Source organism: Sapajus apella, unplaced genomic scaffold, assembly GCF_009761245.1.
Source record: "Sapajus apella isolate SASKATOON/1434 unplaced genomic scaffold, GSC_monkey_1.0 scaffold6, whole genome shotgun sequence".
NCBI classification, from domain to species: domain Eukaryota; kingdom Metazoa; phylum Chordata; class Mammalia; order Primates; family Cebidae; genus Sapajus; species Sapajus apella.
Genome location: NW_022436946.1, coordinates 72,875,788 through 72,897,018, shown reverse-complemented (window position 1 = coordinate 72,897,018; position 21,231 = coordinate 72,875,788). Strand labels below are relative to the sequence as shown.

The 21,231-nt window shown below is 37.6% G+C and overlaps 1 protein-coding gene across 10 annotated transcripts in view; it reads left to right on the top strand.

The window, feature by feature from the left end:
* The window catches only part of SENP6 (SUMO specific peptidase 6), a 115,961-nt gene that overhangs the window by 8,129 nt on the left and 86,601 nt on the right, over positions 1-21,231 (top strand). For 6 of the 10 annotated variants that reach the window (XR_004268024.1, XR_004268023.1, XM_032275481.1 and 3 more), the window contains exon 2: positions 17,931-17,991. Coding sequence is in view for 3 of the 10 variants with exons in the window: in XM_032275480.1 (XP_032131371.1) it covers positions 14,969-15,062; positions 17,931-17,991 (155 nt within the window). In the remaining 7 variants the exon portion in view is untranslated. Of the gene's footprint in view, positions 1-14,968; positions 15,063-16,171; positions 16,280-17,930; positions 17,992-21,231 lie in introns of all 10 variants that reach the window. The other 4 variants (XM_032275480.1, XM_032275477.1, XM_032275478.1 and 1 more) reach the window with 2 other exon arrangements.

Here is a 21,231-nt window from a genome sequence, read left to right as displayed (position 1 = left end):
TTCAAGTGATAGTATTTCTCAACAGTCATACAGTATTTTAAATGACAATTCTTACAAATTTTCCAAGTTTTGGACAATTTGGGAAGCTAAAGAAAGACAAATGAAATGGGCGACTTAATTAGTAATTTATTTCAAAGATATAGATAGCAACAGAAACAGTCATTACTTTTTTGTTTTTGTTTTTTGAGATGGAGCCTGGGCTCTATCACCCAGGCTGGGGTGCAGTAGCGCCATCTTGGCTCATGGGCTCACTGCAACCTCTGCCTTCCAGGTTTAAGCAATTTGCCTTCCTCAGCCTTCCTAATAGCTGGGATTACAGGTGCACATCTCCACGCCTGACTGATTTTTTGGTATTTTTAGTAGAGATGGGGTTTCCCCATGTGGGCTAGGCTGGTCTTGAACTCCTGACCTTAAGTGATCCACTCACTTCAGCCTCCCAAAGTTCTGGGTTTACAGGTGTGAGCCACTGCACCTGGCCTTATTAACTTTTAGTTGATCGGGAATGGATTCAGGAATTTCTGAAATCCTACAAGTATAAGTATGGAAAAAGGAAGAATGTTAGAAACTTTTCTTTTTTTTTTTTTCTTTCATTTAGTGATGTCTGGGTCTTACTCTTATTTTCATTACTTAAACTCTTAGAACATGTGGTCATACTATTCACAATATTAAAATGAAACAGTATCTTGATACAGAGTACCAATTAATCCATTAGGTCACAGACTGTTAATGCTCACAGTTACAACAAACTTTAAGTTGTATACTTAAGTTATGTTACTTAGAATGCTGCAACAATGAATATCCATTTTTGTGAACTGCAAATGATGGTTGCCATCATCAGATAAAAAAAACAATGACTACAGTTAATGGAAAGTGATAAACGACCTGTGCCATATATCCATTTGACACTAAAAACAGTGTTGCTTTTGGCCCCTAAATTTTTGTCTACCTTAGAGTGTTGTACTTCCCAGAATCTTCTGCATCCATTGGCAAAAATTAGAACCCCATATGCTCTGAAGATTCAGAGTATATGTGGCTTTCAAGGCCAAAATTGGGATAGTCCCAGGCACACTGGGATGTCTGGACACTCTGCCTTGTCCTAGTTTGACAACAGCTACCTTGAAGCCATCTGAAACTATCCTGGAGTATTACGACAACAGCTATACACTAATTGTTTGTTTTATTTGGGGGCGGGGTAAAGGAGGACTTGCTATTTCAAATACATTTTGTACTTTTTGAAGATAGGTTTTTTCCGTCTCCCAAATTGACTGCATTACTGTCTTTGAAACAGAACAGGAGAAAAAAAAAAAAAAAGTGCTGGCATCCAATAGATGATAAATTCACTTTTCATTTTTGATAAAGAGTGGACAACGAGGAACCAGAAATTCTCTTAGGCTTGGAGAATTTAAACTGTTTAATAATCTTGTCTCGTATATGCAAAAATCTTCAAACTTCCTACCCTCACAGCCTCCTACTTATGAAAATGGCACTAAATCCTGGAGACAAGATGAAGGTACTACTTAACTACCATGACCTCTGCTGACTCTGCTATTGTAGAAACCAATAACTTCTCTTTCTCCATAACCCCGGTGGTCACTATTTGAATGAAGTGGGATTCCAAACATTTTGGCATTCAGTATTCTTTCTTCAGTCCAGGTTGGTTTTCATTTTTTAACCACAGGAAATATCAAAGAATGATTTAGTAAGTCATAATAGCACTTAAGTCTGAGGCTCTTCATTAGTTTCTCCTTCACAAGTTTGGAAGGAAGCTCCTCAGTCTCCTTTGCCTTCACTTGATGCTTGAGTCTGTGTTAACTTAAGCTTTTTATGAACCTGTTCATCTTCCCCTTGAATTATGTGTTTGCGCTTTTAAAGTGTTTCTCAAATTTCATTGGTCTGTCTCACAGAATACTGGCACCTTGATGATCCTCTGACTTTAGAGCATAAGGAACATTTGGAACTACTTGTCTCATGCAATCATTTCTCGGTTTAATTTCTGGCTTTAGAAGCTTGTATGCTTCAGCTCGAGGTAACATTTTTTCGGAGATTGTGTACTCTGTGTAAAGGTAGCACCAACTGCACCACTTTGCAATAGGTATTGATTGACTTTTCCGTTTATTGGAAAGTCAAGCAGTTTCCAGCAACACCGGTAGCACCAAACTGCTGCCTGACTAATGAACTGAACTGACTGTGAAAGGTACATAGAAGTAGATAGCCTAGTGAAACTGGGGTCCTAAGGAAAAGAATACTGTGGTTTTGGTAGCTCACAGAAGGGTCTAATTTAATATCACATCTAAAATATATTTAAAGATTTTATTTTGAAGTAGTATTGATCTATTGGTTTGTCTTCTGTAACAAAAGATATAGGTTTTGAAGATCAGGGATTTGAGGTAGGCTTTGCTAGGTGATTTTTCTTCTTCATGTAACATCTGCAGGGATGATTTAGTGGTGGCTTGTGCAGTTTGGTCGAGAAGTTCCATGCCTGCAGTCTAAAGATCTCTTCAGGTGACCTCTGCAGCAGGGTACTCAGACTTGTAACATGGTGACTCAAGGCTTTGGAAAATCTTGATAGTTCCCTACAGAGCCACCTACAATTGCTTTCCTAATGTTCACATTTAATTCTCTCTATATTTTCTGTTGCTGCATTTATATCTCTGAGTTACAATTTTTCTTATAAGTTTTTCTCATATTCTTCATTGTAAAATCTTATAAATGACAGTTTAAAAATTATTAGGAAGTATTTCACATTTATGTGAAATATGAAGAATAACATCACAAACATATATATTCTATTTCCTAGCCTAAAGAAGACATTAACAATACAGTTGAAGCTAGGATGAAACCAATCCCAACTTTTTTTGTATTCTCCCTTCCTGATGTAATCACTACCCTTAATTTGGTAGTTGTCATTCTCATGCATTCCTTTATACTTTACTCCTTATGTATGTATCTCTGACCATATATATATGTAAATATATGTATCATTTTGCATGTTTTAAAATTTATAGATTATACTGTAGTATATTCTTTTGTAACTTCCTTTTTATTATTACAGCATGGTTTGAGAGATTCAATATGTTGATAAAAATAGCTCTAGGCTGTGAGCGTCAGATCACGCCTGGAATCCCAGCACTTTGGGCGGTTGAGGCAGGCAGATTGCTTGAGTTCAGGAGTTTGAGACCAGCCTGACTAACATGGTGAAACCCCATCTGCACTAAAAATACAAGAATTAGCCGGGCGTGCTACTTGGGAGGCTGAGGCAGTAGAATCATTTGAACCCAGGAGACGGAAGTTACAGTGAGCCAAGATTTCACCACTGTAGTCCACCCTGGGCAACAGAATGAGACTGTCTCAAAACAGCAGCAATAACAAAAAACCTCTAGTGCTTTCATTTTCATTATAATTTAATGTTCTATAGTATAAATATAATTGCTTATTTATACATCCCCCTATTTGTGGAAATTTAGGTTATATGCACTTTTTTACTATTACATACATTGCTGCTACGAACATTTTACTATGTCTCATATTGCTATTAGAACTTTTTTTTAAAAGTTTGTTTCCTTGTACATGTGAGTGTTTCTCTAGGGCAGAAATCACCAGCCTTTTTCTGTAAAGGTCCAGATAGTAAATATCTTACATATGCAGTTCATGTAGTCTGTGTCAGTTACTCAACACTGCCATTTCAATGAGAAGGCAGAGATAATATAAGTAAGTATTCCTGTGTTGCAATAAAACTTCTAAGAGCAGTGACATTTGAATTTAATGTAATTTTCATGTGTCATGAAACATTCTTTTGACATTTTCCCTCCAGTCATTAAAAATATAAAAGCCATTTTAAGCTTATGAGCCTCTTAAAAACAGGCAGCAGGCCAAATATGCCTGGGCCATAGTTTTCTTTTCTTTTTTTCTTTTCAGATAGTCTTGCTGTGTCACCCAGGCTGGAGTACAGTGGCATGATCTTGGCTCACTGCAACCTCCACCTCCTGGTTCAAGCGATTTTTGTGCCTCAGCCTCCCGAGTAGCTGGGATTACAGGTGTGCGCCACCACGGCCAGCTGATTTTTGTGTTTTTAGTAGTGACATGATCTCACCATGTTGGCCAGGCTGTTGTCGAACTCCTGGCCTCAAGTGATCTGCCTGCCTTGGCCTCCCAAAGTGCTAGAATTACAGATGTGACCTGCCGCACCCAGCCTGGGCCATAGTATTCTGACAGCTGACCTAGGGTGTCGCTTAGCAATGGAGTGATTGGGATATGCAACTTCAAGTTCAATAGGTATTGCCAAATTGATCTCCAAAGTGGTTTCAGTAGCCATTTTTAGATTTTCCTGTTTCTAATTATCATCTCCCACTGTACTGATGTTTTAATTTCTGCTAGTCTCCTGGGGTTATCAGACAGCTCACATCTATAATCCTAGGTTTTTGGGTGGCTAAGGCGAGAGGATTGCTTGAGGCCAAAAGTCAACACCAGCCTGAGCAGCATAGTGAGACTCTGTCTTTATAAAAATAAAAAATCAGCTGGTTGTGGTGACACATGCCTATAGTCCCAGCTCCTCAGGAGGCTGAGGCAGGAAGATCCCTTGAGCCCAGAGTTTGAGACTGCAGTGGGCCATAAGTGCACCACTGTATTCTAGCCACAGGGACCAAGAAGGACCGCATCTGAAAACAAAACAAAACAAAACAGGCCGGTCACGGTGGCTCATGCCTGTAATTTCAGCACTTTGGGAGACCAAGGCAGGTGGATCACTTGAGATGAGGAGTTTGAGACCAGCCTGGCCAACATTGCAAAAACCCATCTGCACTAAAAATACAAAAAATATAGCAGTGTGGTGGTATGCTCCTGTAGTTCCAGCTACTTGGGAGACTGAGGCAGGAGATTGCTTGAACCTGGGAGTGAGCCAAGATTGTGCCATTATACTGCAGCCTGGGCAACAGAGTGAGACTGCATCTGAAAACAAAAAACAACTGATTTGAAGTGAGGTTGAGTAACTTCTGTGTTTTTTGTAAGGTATTCATTGTATATTTAACATTCAAAAAATGTTTATTGAGTGCCAACCTAGTGTTAGTCCCTATTCTGTGTGCTTGTGATACATTGTAAACTAAGTAGCCTATAAATATCTTTTGTGTGTGTGTGTGTAAATCTGGATTTGCTCTTTTCTGAGTTGCTTTTTCCTATCTTCTGCCCATATTTTCTTTTTATTAGAACGTTGGCATTCTTTATATATTCTGAATAGTAATACTGGTTGGATTGTATAGATTGAACATATCTGTTACCAAATTATTATTTGTCTTATTTTTTTAAAGAATGGAATAATTTTGTAAACATAATTGTTTAATGCAGTCATTTGTTTTTCCTTTAATGGCTTCTTTTTGTTTGTTTAATGGCGTCTTTTTTGTGGTTTAAGAAATTCTTATCTAAAAAAAAGAAATTCTTTAGTCTTATCTGTATTATAACTTTACTTTTTTGTTGTATTAGTTTATTTTCATTTCTTTATTTTTTTTATGTCAGTGTAGGAAAGGGCCAATCAGCTATATGGACTGGGAGAAACAGAATTGGAAAATCTATTTCTAGTTTATGTATTCCTTATATTTTCTTTAAATTTTTAACTTTTTATTTTGAAATAATTTAGCATTTATAGGAAAGTTGTAAGACTAGTACAAATAATTTCCTATATATCCTTCACTTGTTACTTCTAATAGCAACATTTACCAGAACTGCTTTATCATATTCTCTTTTTCTAGCTGTATATAGTTTCACAAGTGCACTTATACCTAGATGGTATAGCCTGCTACACACTTAGGCTATATGGTATAGCCTGTTGCTCCTGGGCTACAAAACTGTACAACATGTTATTGTATTGAATACTGTAGACAGTTGTAATACAATAAGTACTTATATATCTAAACGTACCCAAACAAACTTAGAAAAGGTACAGTAAAAATACAGTATTATGATCTTATGGGACCTCCGTCATACATGCTGTCCATCGTTCAATAAAACATTGCTGTGCAGTGCATGACTACGTATGTGTGTGTGTGTATAAATGTACACACATTGTTTTTTAACTCTTTGAAATTAAATTTCAGACATGCTGCTTATTTAACCCTAATTACTTTATTGTGTAACTTACCCCAACTTCTGTTTCTGAAGTATACAGTGTCTTAAATTATTATAGTGTAGTTATAAAAATCGAAAGACATTTATGCAGCCAACAAACATGTGAAAAAAAGCTCATCATCACTGGTCATTAGAGAAATGCAAATCAAAACCACATTGAGATACCATCTCATGCCAGTTAGAATGGCGATCATTAAAAAATCAGGAGACAGCAGATGCTGGAGAAGATGTGGAGAAATAGGAATGCTTTTACATTGTTGGTAGGAGTGTAAATTAATTCAACCATTGTGGAAGACAGTGTGGCAATTCCTCAAGGAGCTAGAAATAGAAATACCATTTGACCCAGCAATCTCATTATTGGGTATATACCCAAAGGATTATAAATCATTCTTTTATAAAGATGCGCACACATGTATGTTCATTGCGACACTGTTCACAATAGCAAAGACTTGGAACCAGCCCAAATGCCCATCAGTGATAGACTGGGTAAAGAAAATGTGGCACATATCCACCATTGAATACTATGTAGCCATAAAAAAAGATGAGTTCATGTCCTTTGCAGGGACGTGGATGAAACTGGAAACCATCATTCTCAGCAAACTGACACAAGAACAGAAAACCAAACACCAAATATTCTCACTCATAAGTGGGTGAGTGGACACAGGGAGGGAACAGTACACACAGGGGCCTGGGGGATGGAGGCTAGGGGAGAATAATAGGGGTTGAGGGGATTGGGGAGAGATAGCATTAGGAGAAATACCTAATGTGGATGATGTGGTAATGGATGCAGCAAACCACTACCATGGCATGTGTATACCTATGTAACAGACCTGCACAATCTGCACATGTAACCCAGAACTTAAAGTATAATTTTTAAAAAATCAGAAAATTAATATTGATACAATATTAGAATCTACAAACTTTTTTCCACTTACACTAGTTGACCTAAAAATGTTCCTTAATAGCTAAAGAGAAAAAATTATAGTTCAAGATCTGATACAGAATGATGTATTGCATTTATTTGTCATGTCCCTTTGTCTTCTTTAATCTGGGAATTGCTTTTCAGACTTTTTCTTGACCTTGACATTTTTAAAGAAAACAAGATGGTTATTTTGTAGTTTAATTCCAATTTGTCTTTATCAGATGTTCAGTTATGATTCAAGTCAGGTTATATATTTTTTAAATATATAAGGAATGACATAAAAGTGATTTTTTGTCCTCCTCAGTGTGTCATATCAAGAGACCTATGATGTCAACTTGTCTTGTTGTTGGGGAAATTAACTTTGATCACTTAGTTAAGGTGATGTTCACCAGAATTTTTTACCGAAAGTTACTGTCTTTCTTTTTGTAATTAATGTTATGTGGAGAGATATGTTGAAACCTTGGAAATATGTTATTTCTCTTCAGATTTTCCCCACCGGTTTAGCCTCCATTGATGATTCATGCCTGAATCCCCCAGTTATTAATATAATAGTCCCCAAATTATTTTATCTCTTTGCTACACCAACAATAAGACCTTCGCTACATACTTGAATACACTTGTTGGTAGTTTATTGCTGGGGAAAAGTTAGGATGTTTGCCGAAGGTTTGAGGAGTTAATACTTTTTTCAGATTAAAGAAGTCCCTTCCTATTCCTGGTTTGCTAAGAAATTTTTGTTGTTACTCTTTTGAGATGGAGGCTCACTTTGTTGCCCAGGCTAGAGTGCTGTGGTGCTGTTGTCTCAGCTCACTGCAACTTATACCTTCCGGGTTGAAGCAATTCTCCTGCCTCAGCTTCCCAATTAGCTGGGATTACAAGTGTGCACCACCATGCCCTGTTCATTTTTGTATTTTTAGTAGAAATGGTTTTCCATGTTGGCCAGGCTGGTCTTGAACTCCTGACCTCAAATGATTCACCCACCTTGGCCTCCCAAAGTGCTGGGATTATAGGGATGAGCACTCTGCCTGCTAAGAGTTTTTGTTTGTTGTGAATGGATATTGTAAATTACATTCATGGTTTTCAAATGTTTACTTTTGCTTTTTAGAATAAACCCTGCTTAATATTAATGTGTTACTTATCTATCACTGGGTTTGATTTGCTAATATTTTGTGTAGGGTTTATATCTGTCTTTATGGGAGATTTCTCAGTAATTTTCCTTCCTTGAATGTCATTGTCAAGTTTGGCATCAAGTATCCTGATTTCATAAAATGAGCTGCACAGTGTTCCTTTTTTATTTTCTGCAAAAGTTTAGATAAGATTTGTACTACTTTTTAAAAGTTTGAAAGAAATTACTGGCGAAGACTTCTGAGCCCGAGTTGTTCTTTTTTGGGAAGATTTGTAATAATGAATTCAATTTATTTTGTTGATATAGAAATATTAAAAATCTTCTTTTGCTTCTTGTGTTCATTTGGGAATTTGTGCCATCATAAACATTTAGGTTTTTGCTTTCTTTAGTCAACTAAACTTGTCCTTATTCATCCACCAAATGTTTATCTTTTTTCACTTTTCTTAATCTCTCCTCTACTGTTATCTCCTCTCTTGTTCTTTTTGTTCTTATGGGTTGCTGCTTTTCCTCCACTTCCCATTATTGTCATTTTAGTGGAGGAAAATGACAGTGTTTATGGAGAAGAATGTATGTGTTTAATTTGTGATATTAAACTGGGGTCTCTCTTTAACCCTTTTCTTTCTATCTTCTTAATTTTCTAACTACAGTATAGTGGACATAATTTTCTACTCATAATTACAAGTGTCAGCCATAACAGATTATTGAAATGTAGTGATATTCTGAAGGACTTTTGAAGATATTAAGTTTTTGTCCCCACTCCAAGTTGCCCCCAAACTTTAAAAATTTCTTTTCTTTTTATAATTTATTTTTTCTCTCATTGGAAATTATTACTTCCGTGGAGGTAATTAGGGTATGATTGAATTTGTTAGAATTGTGTGTAAGCGTCCAAGTGTGGTGGCTCATGCGTGTAATCCCAGCACTTTGGGATGCCAAGGAGGGCAGATCACAAGTTCAGGAGTTAGAGACCAGCCTGACCAACATGGTGAAACCATGTCTCTACTAACAATACAAAAATTAGCTGGTTGTGGTGGCCTGTGCCTGTAATTCCAGCTACTCAGGAGGCTGGGGCAGGAGAATTGCTTGAACCAGGGTGTTGGAGGTTGCAGTGGGCCGAGATCGCACCATTACACTCCAGGCATGATCAACAGAGCGAGACTGTCTCAACGACAAAAAAGAACTGTGTGTAAAAAATCCCAGTTCCTTTAGTGCATAATATTGTAACATCTCTTTTGACTCTTGAAACATAGGTTCATTTTACATTGTGTTTTAAAATTTTTATTTATTTTTATTTCTTTTTGAGACAGTCTGGCTGTGTAACCCAGGCTGGAATGTGGTGGTGTGATCATGGCTCACTGCAGCCTCAACCTCCCAGGCTCAATTGATCCTCCACTCAGTCCTCCTATCCCAGTCTCCCCAGTAGGTGGTACTACAGGCATGCACTACCTTGCCAAGCTAATTTTTCTTTTTTTTTTTGGATAGGGACAGGATTTTGTCATGTTGCCCAGGCTGGTCTCAAACGCCTAGGCTCAAGTGATCTGCCTGCTTTGGCCTTGCAAAATGCTGAGATTACAGGCGTGAGCCACCACACCTAGCCTTTTGTGTTTTAAAACTTTTTCTTTTGGAATATGTTTAAATTTATATAGAAGTTTCAAAGGTGGTTTGGAGAATTTCTGTATAACTTTTTTTTTTTTTTTTTTTTTTGGGACGGAGTTTCGCTCTCGTTACCCAGGCTGGAGTGCAATGGCGCCATCTCGGCTCACCGCAACCTCCGCCTCCTGGGCTCAGGCAATTCTCCTGCCTCAGCCTCCTGAGTAGCTGGGATTACAGGCACGCGCCACCATGCCCAGCCAATTTTTTGTATTTTTAGTAGAGACGGGGTTTCACCGTGTTGACCAGGATGGTCTCGATCTCTTGACCTTGTGATCCACCCGCCTCGGCCTCCCAAAGTGCTGGGATTACAGGCTTGAGCCACCGCGCCCGGCCCCAATTTCTGTATAACTTTTAATCAGTCTCCACTAATGTTGCCACCAAATATAGCCAGCGTATGTTTGTCATTACTATGAAATTTAACATTTGTATTACAGTATTATTACTATTACTTGAACTACAAACTTTATTTTGGATTTCACCAGTTATTCCATTAACGTCCTTTTTGTATTTGAGAGTCCAATCCAGGACTTTGGATTTAGTTGTCTTGTCTCCTTAGTCTGCTGTGTTCTTTTACAATTTCTTAATCTTTCCTTGTTTTTCTTAACCGTGACAGTTGTAAAAAGTACTGTATACAATTATTTTATACAGTATCCCTCTGTTTGGGTTTGTCTGATGTTTTTTTGTGATTAAACTGGCACTATGAGTTTTAGGGAAAAGATCACCAAGCAGACGTGCTGTTTTCATCATACCATGTTAAAGAGTGCATGCCATGAAAGAGACATATCACTATGGATGTTAACCATGATCACTTGGCTGAGGTAGTGTTTGTCAGGTTTCTCCATTGTCAGTTTGTTCCCCATCCCTTTTAGGGTCTGTTCTTTTGAAGTAAGTTACCAAGGTAAGCTCATACTCAAGGGAAGGAAAATTCATTTTTATCTTCAAAGAAGGGAGTATATGCATTATTTGGAATTCATCTATGAGGACCATATGTCCCTTCTTTCCATTTATTTATTTATTCGATCATTTGTTTTTATCAGTATGGATTTAGGATTGTTTATTTTATTTAGGAGTTAGAACCTAATGCTAATGTTATTTATTTTTGCTAAAATTGTTCTAACTTTGGCCATTGGGAATTTTTTTCAAGTTGGCATCTTTTACCTTTTGACATGCCCCCATCTTTAAAAAAGTAATAATTTTCTTGCATTCTGACCCTATAAGTTACTCCAGGTTCATCTTGGTGTTTTTTCTGCATCTACCCTAGAATCAGTCATTTCTTCTAGGAGTCCTGGCTCCTTTTATTAGAGAGAATGGTATTTAGAAACCAAGATTTAGTTGTAGGTGTGCTTGTTGCTAGTGGGATGTCGCTGCTTCTAGACCCTCTAAGAAAGCAGCCCTAGCTCTCTATACCAAACCATGTTACAAGACATACCTGTCCGTCTGTATATGCATTAAATAAATGTGAATTCACACTGGTATGTCTTACTGTAACCTAGCACCACAGGATTCATTGTATCTTTCCTCTCTTGCTTATTTGTAACTTATTTTTCTGACAGGGAGAAACCTTGTTTCTATTATCTACTATTTATTTAGGTTTTCAATCCCAGTATACATGTAAAGAAGTTTATATATACCGATAGTTTGCTCATTAAGAGTTATTTCTTTCTCTTCATGATATTTCTGAAACTTTTTTTTTTTTTTTTTTAAAGATGGGGTTTCATCATCATGGCCAGGCTGGTCTTGAACTCCTGACCTCAGGTTATCCACCCACCTCGGCCTCCCAGACTGCTAGGATTACAGGCATGAGTCACTGCTCCTGGCCTTCTGAAACTTTTTTGGGGGAGCTTGCATTGAAGTTTTATATTTTTTAGAGAAGATTTGTGTTTGCTCATGTTAGTCACTTTGAGGCTTTTTTTTTTTCCTTTTAAAAGCAGTTTTTTATTATGGTATAACATACATAACATAAAAGTTACCATTTAACCATTTTTAAGTGTACATTTATACAATTCATTGGTATTAAGTACATTTACAATGTTGTGCAGCCACCACCATTATTTATTTTTGCATCTTTTAAATGATTGTAAAGAAGTACTGTGTATCTATTAAACAGTAATTCTTCATTTCTCTACTTCCTATAGCCTCTGGTAACCTTGATTCTACTTTCTGTCTCTATGAATTTGCCTCTTCTGGGTACCTCATAAAAGTGGAATCATAAAATATTTGTCCTTTTGCATCTGGCTTTTTCCACTTAGTATACTGTTTTCAAGATTCATCCATCTTGTATCCTGTATCCAGTTTGTATCCTTTTAAGGCTGAATAACATTCCAAACATTCCATTTTGTGTGTGTGTGTGTGTGTGTGTGTGTGTGTGTGTGTGTGTGTGTATACATATGTACACACACATGCATTTTGTTTATTAATCTGTTGATAGACATTTGGGTTGCTTCCACCATTTAGCTTACTGTGAATAATGCTACTGTGAACATTGGCATACAGGTGTCTGATTGAGTACATGCTTTTGTTATTTTAGATGTCTACCTAGAAGTGAAATTACTAGATCATATGGTAGTTCTGTTTTCCTTTTTGAGGAACTGCCAAATTCTTTTCTACAGTGGCTGAACTGTTCTGCATTCCCACTAGGAATGCACAAGAGTTCCAATTCCTCCCACATCCTAGGCAATACTTGTTATTTTCCATTTTTAAAAGTAAATAATACCATCTAGGCAGGGTAGCTCATACCTATATTCCCAGCACTTTGAGTGGCTGAGGCATGGAGAATGGCTTGAGGCCAGGTGTTTGAGACCAGTCTGGGCAAACTGGCAAGACTTCACCTCTCCAAAAAAATTTAAAAATTACCTGAGCATGGTGGCATGTACCTGTGATCCCAGCTATTCCATAGGGTGAAGCAGGAAGATCACTTGGGCTCAAGAGGTCAAAGCCTGCAGTGAACCATCATGGTGCCACTGTACTCCAACTTCGGCTACAGAACAAGACCTTGAGGCGCGCGTGCGCACGCGCGCACAAACACGGAAAGAGAGAGAAAAGCTATCCACTGTACTCCATCCAACTTGGGCTGCAGAACGAGACCTTGACACACACACACTCACACACACACACACACACAAACACACAAACACACACACAGAATGAGAGAGAGAAAAGCTATCCTAATGGGTTAGAAGTATCTCATTATGGTTTTGATTTGTGTTTTCTAATGGTTAGTGATGCTGAGCATCTTTTCATGGAGGGATATTTTAATTATGGCTTTTTCGTGGCCTTGTAGGTTGTGAAAATTCTGACTACAAACCTTAGTTAATTGTGATCTTATGATTAGGGATTTCCTAACTGCCCTAGTTCATTTGGGCTGCCTATTGAAGTCCATAGACTGAGTGGTTTTTAAACCCCAGACATTTCTCAGAATTCTGGAAGCTAGGAAGTTAGATCAAGATGTCCAGATTCAGTGTCGCACTTTTTCTCAGATGGTGCCTTCTGGCTGTCTCCTCACTCAATGGAAGGGGCAGACAAACTCCCTTGGGCCTCTATGATAAGTGCACCAATCCTATTCCTGAGGGTTGTGCCCTGTGATCTCATCAGCTCCCACAGGCCCCACCTCTTTTTTTTTTTGAGACGGAGTCTTGCTCTGTCACCCAGGCTGGAGTGCAATGGCGCGATCTTGGTTCTCTGCAACTTCCACCTCCCGGGTTCAAGGATTCTCCTGCCTTAACCTCCCTAGTAGCTGGGAATGCCGGGCTAATTTTTTGTATTTTTGGTGGAGATGGGGTTTCACTGTGTTAGCCAGGATGATCTCCATCTCATGGTCTGCCCACCTCAGCCTCCCAAAGTGCTGGGATTACAGGCATGAGCCACCACGCCAGCTGGCCCCACTTCTTAATACCATCTATACCTTGGTGTTGGGATTTCACATATAAATTTTAGGGGGATGGAAGCATTCAGACCATAGCACTGACCATTGGGTGGATGTATTTTGAATTTAGTTTGACTCAAAAAGCCAGAGCCAACCCTAAGACATCAGAATTATCCCCACTACCTCTTCAGTGAGTGCTTTGTTTTGTTTTTCCCTAGTTCACCCAGTTGGAGTGTTGCCCTTTAGGTTATCTGGTTTTTAGTCTGACTTCTCATTTTTCTGGGGACCTGAGGTTAACCTAATAAAGCCCTGGTTCTAGGACATTGGGCTTTTGGTCATATGGTACCAAGAGAGAATTGCCATCTTTGGAATTTCATTTAGCTCTCCAAGTTCCCACTTTATAGTTGTTAATGGCTTCAAGGGTTTTCATCCATGCACTTATAAAATTTTTTTAAATTCATAATGAGGACCGGGCATGGTGGCTTATGCCTGTAATCCCAGCATTTTGGGAGGATCAGGTGGGCATATCACGAGGTCAAGAGATGGAGACCATCCTGGCCAACATGGTGAAACCCTGTCTCTACTAAAAATACAAAAATTAACGGGGTGTGATGGCACACACCTGTAGTACCAGCTACTCAGGAGACTGCAGGAGAATTGCTTGAACCTGGGAAGCGGAGGTTGCAGTGAGCCAAGATCATGCCACTGGCACTCTAGCCTGGTGACAGAGCGAGACTCCGTTTCAAAAAAAAAAAAAAAAAAAAAAAATTCATAATGAGCACATTTGGTGTCCTGATCTAGAGTTTTTCAAGTTGTCAAGTTTTAACCACATTGCCAAAACAGAAAACCTTGTTTTGTTTTTCTTCTGTTAAAAGGCAGGTATCATTGAGTTCCTTGAGTTTAAGGGAGAGTCCAGTAGTCTGCGTATAGTTCTCATGAATCAGGCAGGCAAACTGTTTATAGGTACTTATTTCTAGAATCAGTGATTAAAGATGAGCTTTAGGGCTGATTTTATATATTCATACATATTCATGTGCCCTCCATTTTTTATTATAGCTTTCTAATCTGAGCTTCTTTGTGTAGCAAACACATGTATGGATGACTATAAATTAGTAAAAACAGATTTTAATTTCGTCTTTTTCTCTTTGGAAGAAATCAGATGTTTACAAAAAATAGACAAAGGCAAGGAAATTAAAACAAAATCTAGAATAATCAAAGAGCTTGGGAAATGCTCATATTTGTTTTATATTGAATAGCTCTATTAATGAATACTTATTACAGTTTGTTTTTATTTCAGCTTTGGCTAGATCAGAGTCTAAGAGAGATGGAGGTTTTAAAAATAATTGGAGCTTTGATCATGAAGAAGAAAGTGAAGGAGATACAGATAAAGAGTAAGGATTTTTTTTTTTCCCTCAGATATTTTATAAGAATAAAACTTCTCATTAGAAAAACAATTTCTATTCCATGGAAATATTTTTAGTAGTGTGGTATTCTTAAGAAAATATTTAACTCTTTTCCAGTCACTTGAAGGAAAGAAAAAGCAATTCTTTATTGATAAATAATTTTACTTTTATTTTTCTCCATCTTTTGAAATGTATATATTCATGTAATATATGTAACCTTATAATTAAAAATTGTACAATGGATCACTTTAAAATAAGGAAATTGTTTTTTGTTTTTTAAAAAGGGATTCATTCTGTTCAGGCAGCAATTTGAAAAGCCATCATTTATCATGAATAAGTGAACCCAGACACCCTTGCATTTTGTATGAAAGTTTAAATACTACGGTTATCTTTCTCCCCCAGTTGTGACCACCACCCCTACCACATCCATCTTAGGTCAGATTGTCACCAGAGAAAGCAGAACCATTATAAATGATAAACACAGGTGTTTACCCAGACCGAAGTTAAGCAGTGTGCATTACACTTTGTTAATCTACTTGGAATGACTGCCGTGTAAAAATTTTAAATGATAGTTTTAATAGAACTTTTTGTATGTCATGAGATTTGTTTTAAAAATTCAACATTTAGCTTTTTGGCCAGGCGTGGTGGCTCACGCCTGTAATCCCAGCACTTTAGGAGGCCGAGGCAGGTGGATCATTTGAGGTCAGGAGCTGAAGACCAGCCTGGCCAACATGATAAGACCCCATCTCTACTAAAAATTAATTAGCCAGGTGTGGTGGTGCACGCCTATAATCCCAGCTACTTGGGAGGCTGAGGCAGGAGAATCGCTTGAACCCTGGAGGCAGAGGTTGTAGTGAGCTGAGATCATGCCATTGCACTCCAGCCTGGGCAACACAGTGAGACTCCATCTAAAAAAAAAAAAAAAAAATCAATATTCCTTTAGGTTTTTGAGTTACGATCTGGTTTTCTGCTGGCCAAAAGAGACAACAAACTCAGAGATACCCAGATATACACACAAAGTTCTACCAAAACTATAAATATGTTAAAGAAATTTTTATACAAGAAGTCATTCAGAATATATTGGCTAAATATTGTAGGTGCTTCACTTCTGTCTGGGCAACAGCTCCGTTCATCATTACCACTTTATGTGCCTTCACCTATGAGATGTTGATTTGAAGTTTTATTTGAAGGAGAGCTTTGAACTGGTAAGTCTTTCATTTAAAGTCAGTATTTTCTGGTTTTCTTTCTTTCATTTCTTTTATATTTTTACTGATTACTTTAAAATTAAAGTAATTTTTGTTATATTCAGTATGCATATAGTTTTGAAAAATTAGAATTAAATCCGAAATTAAACTGCATAGGAAATATACCACCTTTTAAACATGTTCGTAAAATGTTTACAAAGAATTTTTAGCATTAAATTTTTTTTTTTTTTTTTTGAGTTGGAGTTTTGCTCTTGTTACCCAGGCTGGAGTGCAATGGGGCGATCTCGGCTCACCGCAACCTCCGCCTCCTGGGTTCAGGCAATTCTCCTGCCTCAGCCTCCTAAGTAGCTGGGATTACAGGCACGCACCACCATGCCCAGCTAATTTTTTGTATTTTTAGTAGAGACGGGGTTTCACCATGTTGACCAGGATGGTCTCGATCTCTTGACTTCATGATCCACCCGCCTCGGCCTCCCAAAGTGCTGGGATTACAGGCGTGAGCCACCGTGCCCGGCCAGCATTAAAAAATTTGAGATGTATGCAAACAGTAGTGAAAGAAAACATTTTACTTTTTTTTTTGAGATGGAGCCTTGCTCTTGTTACCCAGGCTGGAGTGCAATGGCGCCATCTCGGCTCACCGCAACCTCCGCCTCCTGGGTTCAGGCAATTCTCCTGCCTCAGCCTCCTGAGTAGCTGGGATTACAGGCACGCGCCACCATGCCCAGCTAATTTTTTGTATTTTTAGTAGAGACGGGGTTTCACCATGTTGATCAGGATGGTCTCGATCTCTTGACCTCGTGATCCACCCGCCTCGGCCTCCCAAAGTGCTGGGATTACAGGCTTGAGCCACCGAGCCCGGCCAACATTTTACATTTTTATGTAAATATCTAGGACTTTACAATAAATACCTTAGGTGATTTGTCTTTGAAAAGATTGTATTTGGCTTTCTTTGGTAGCAGATTTACTGTGGTCATACATTTTTTTAAAACTGCCTTTCAAGATGCTAGCTGTCCTGTACATTTTATTTATGAATTGTACTTTTTGGTTCATCATCAGTCTCAGGGCCATCAGCTTTTCGAATATGTATCTATTAACATGAACCTGTTAATAGATACATTAGTTTAATCTTGTAGATTTTCAAGCAAGTGATTTCTCATTGAAGGATTGGTACTTCCAAGAGTGGTAGAAGTTTAGCTATTTTACCGTGGTAATATCACTGGAATTACTTCCTTTTCATTAGCTAAGGCTTTCTTTTCTTTCAGTTTGTCTCCCCTCCGTTATTATGTTTCTCTTTCTACCCTTACTTGTTAGTCTAAGACAGAGTGAGAATATATAAAATCCATAACTAAATAAACAAAATTATGTGTTTCTTTATGGTAGGGTTCAGCAAACTATGACCTATAGGCTAATCTTGCCTGCCACCTAATTCAGTTAATAATTTTTTGGAACATAGCCACATGTATTGTTTATGGCTGTTTTCACACAACAGAGACCATATGGCCTGCAAAGTCTACATTCTGGCCCTTTACAGAACAAGTTTGCTGAGTCCCTGAATTAGGTGAACATAGAAGATAAAACCTCAGAATTTAATGTAAGGATTGTAATTACTACTTAAGATTTTTTCCCCTTATTTTTTTTCTTTTCTGTGTAGTGGGACGAATCTGCTCAGTGTGGATGAAGATGAGGATTCTGAAACCTCAAAAGGGAAAAAGGCAAGTGTTGCTCAAAATATTTTTTTTAATATTATATACAAAAAAAAATTGTTACCTCAAAAGAAGACTTAATATTTTTAAATTATAAACCCAAGTTAACCACTTTCCCTACTACCCTACAGGCAAACGGTGTCCCTAGTTTCTTATTTATCTCTTTGGGAATATTTTATGCATTATAAAGAAGAAAAATATTTCCACCTGCCATGTTACACAATTGGTAATATACTGTGCATGGTTTCTCTGATCTTACTTTATCTTAATATATCTTGGAGATCATCTGTAAAGAGTTCATAAAAAGCACCCTCGTTCTTTTCAGTGAGTACATAGTATTCCGTTGTATAACGTATATATACCATTAACCAATAAGACCTATTGATGGATATTTACAATGTTGTCAGCTTTTTAATGTTTTTCTAAAACAATGTGTAAACTCATCTTCTATATGGGTTATTTTGCACACATACAGGCATGTCTGTAGAATGAATTCCTAAAAGTAGCACTGCTTTTTCAGGATGGGTCCATTTCTAATTTTGGTACACCAGATATACACTTGTTCCGGCAACATGTGAAAGTATCTATTTCCCCACACATCTGTCATCAACCTTTTGATCTTTGCCAATGAAAAATAGTATCTCAGTGTAGTTTTAATTTTCATTTCATTTTTTGTGAGGTTGAACATTTCATATGTATAGTCTAATTCTTTTTTTAAATAATTGTCAGTTAATATCCTTTGCCTATTTTTCTGTCTGATCTTTAGAATATTATTCATGGGAATTCTTTTTATATTTAGCGTAAGACACACTTTTTTTTTTTCACATTTTGAACATCTTTGAAATCTAGATGCACCTTAAAAGATAGCATGAAATGCTTTAATTATTTTAAAAAATGTTGTTGCCCGGTGTAGTGGCTAACGCCACTTAGCACTTTGGGAAATCAAGGTGGGAGAATCGCTTTAGGACAGGAGTTTGAGGCTATCTGTACAACATAGTGAGACCCCCATCTCTAAAAAATAAAGTTTTGCACAGTAGTACATACAATAATGGTGTGTCATAATAATTTTTTTATAGGTTTGATGAAATAAGGTATTTTGGAGAAACTATACTTTTACTATGATTCTAGTTGCTACTGTATATACACGTGTGTGTGCATATGCGTGTGTGTTTGAGAGAAGAGTCTGGCTCTGTTGCCTGGAATAGAGTGCAGTGGCACAGTCTCAGCTCACTCCAACCTCCATCTCCTGGATTCAGCCAATTCTCATGCCTCAGCCACATGAGTAACTGGGATTACAGGCATGCGGCACCATGGCCAGCTTGTATTTTTAGTAGAGACTGGGTTTTGCTATTTTGGCTAGACTGGTCTTGAACTCCTGGCCTCAAGTGATCCTCCCATCTCTGCCTCTCAAAGTGTTGATATTACAGACGTGAGCCACCGCACCTGACCATTGCTAAAATTTTAACTCAGTTTTTTCACTAGTCTCTTGTTTTTGCTTATGGTGGTTATTGCCGTGAAGAAAGTGTATTTCCTTATGTCGTTAAATGTATCAGTCATTTTTCATTTGAAGGCCTTTGAGTCTACTGTCTTTGTTCCTAATTATGTTAATTTTATAACTTACTTGGGGTTGGGCACAGTGGCTCATGCCAGTAATTCCCACACTTCGGGAGGCTGAGGCAAGCAGTTCACTTGAGGTCAGGAGTTTGACACCAGTTTGGTCAATATGGGAAACCTTGTCTCTATTAAAAATAGAAAAATTAGCCAGACGTGATGGCAGGTGCCTGTAGTACCAGCTACTTGGGAGGCCAAGGAAGGAGAATTACTTGGGCCCGGGAGGCGGAGGTTGCAGTGAACTGAGGTTTTACCACTGCACTTCAGCCTGGGTGACAGAGCAAGATTCCATCTCAAAAAAAAAAAACCCACATATTTGTTTTGTTTTGTCTTATTAGATATATAAAATAGTTTCACAATAGATTTTTAAATTATTTTGTTTCCTTGTTTGTTTTTAATGACACTACCAGGTATTCCTAGTGTCCCACTGGGAATGTATGTTTAAATTACTATGTTTTTAAGTCATTTGAAATTGTTTGTTTCTTTTTGGCATTCTACCAACCAAATAGAGTTAGGTTTTTTTTTTTGTTTGTTTGTTTTTTTTAATAGGAATTGCATTTTATTTTCATTTTAATTTAATTTTTATTATGTAAATTTTTTGCTTGGTTTCAGCATCACATCTCAAAATAAGTAATTTTCAGAGAAATCTAATTTTTGTCTTGATTGCCTTTATTCTTTTCCCTATAAGCAACTTGTTTTCAAAATTATGTGACTTAGGTGTTTTGTTTTGTTTTGTTTTTTTTTACGAGCATATACCACCTTTCTTGAAAGAACTATCCACACTGTTTGCTGACACCTTGATTTTCTTACTTAACAAGATGTTATATAGTTCACTGTACAGCAAAATATTTACAGATCTTTATCATCCTTTTTATTGTTACATAGTACTCCATTGGATGGATATACTATAGATATTTAGTTTATCCCTATGGATAAATAGAGATTTCCCCCCAGTCTTTTGCTATTACACATAAGACTTTAATAAACGCTTGTGCATATATATTTTTTAATTTCTGTGTAGTCTATTTGTGGAATAGATTCCTAGAATTGCAGTTGCTATTTCAGAGGTGAAATTTACATGTAATTTTGCTAGATAATGACAAATTCCCTATCTGTAGGTGTTAACATTAGCCATCCCCACTAGCAACGTATGATTCTGTTTCCCTATAATCTTGCAAAATATGTGGTCAAACTTGAATTTGTGCTGATCTGAACATAGCACATTCTTCATGTATTTCCTGTACTTACAGTGTAAGAATTTAAAGAACTTTTACATTTACTTTTTCGCCCTTTCTGGTTTTTCTTTTCTATGCAGCAGCTGTATTTTGTCATAATTTAAGGAAACTTTATTGATTGATTGATTGAGACCAACTCTCACTCTTGCCCAGGCTGGAGTGCAGTGGTGTGACATAGGCTCACTCCAACTTCATTCTCCCAGGTTCAAACAATTCCCCTGCTTCAGTGTCCTGAGTAGCAGGGATTACAGGCGGGTACCACTACACCTGGCTAATTTTTGTATTTTAGTAGAGATGGAATTTCACCATGTTGGTCAGGCTGGTCTTGAACTCTTGACCTTAAACGATCTGCCCACCCTGGCTTCCCAAAGTGCTGGGATTACAGGCGTGAACTTCCATGCCT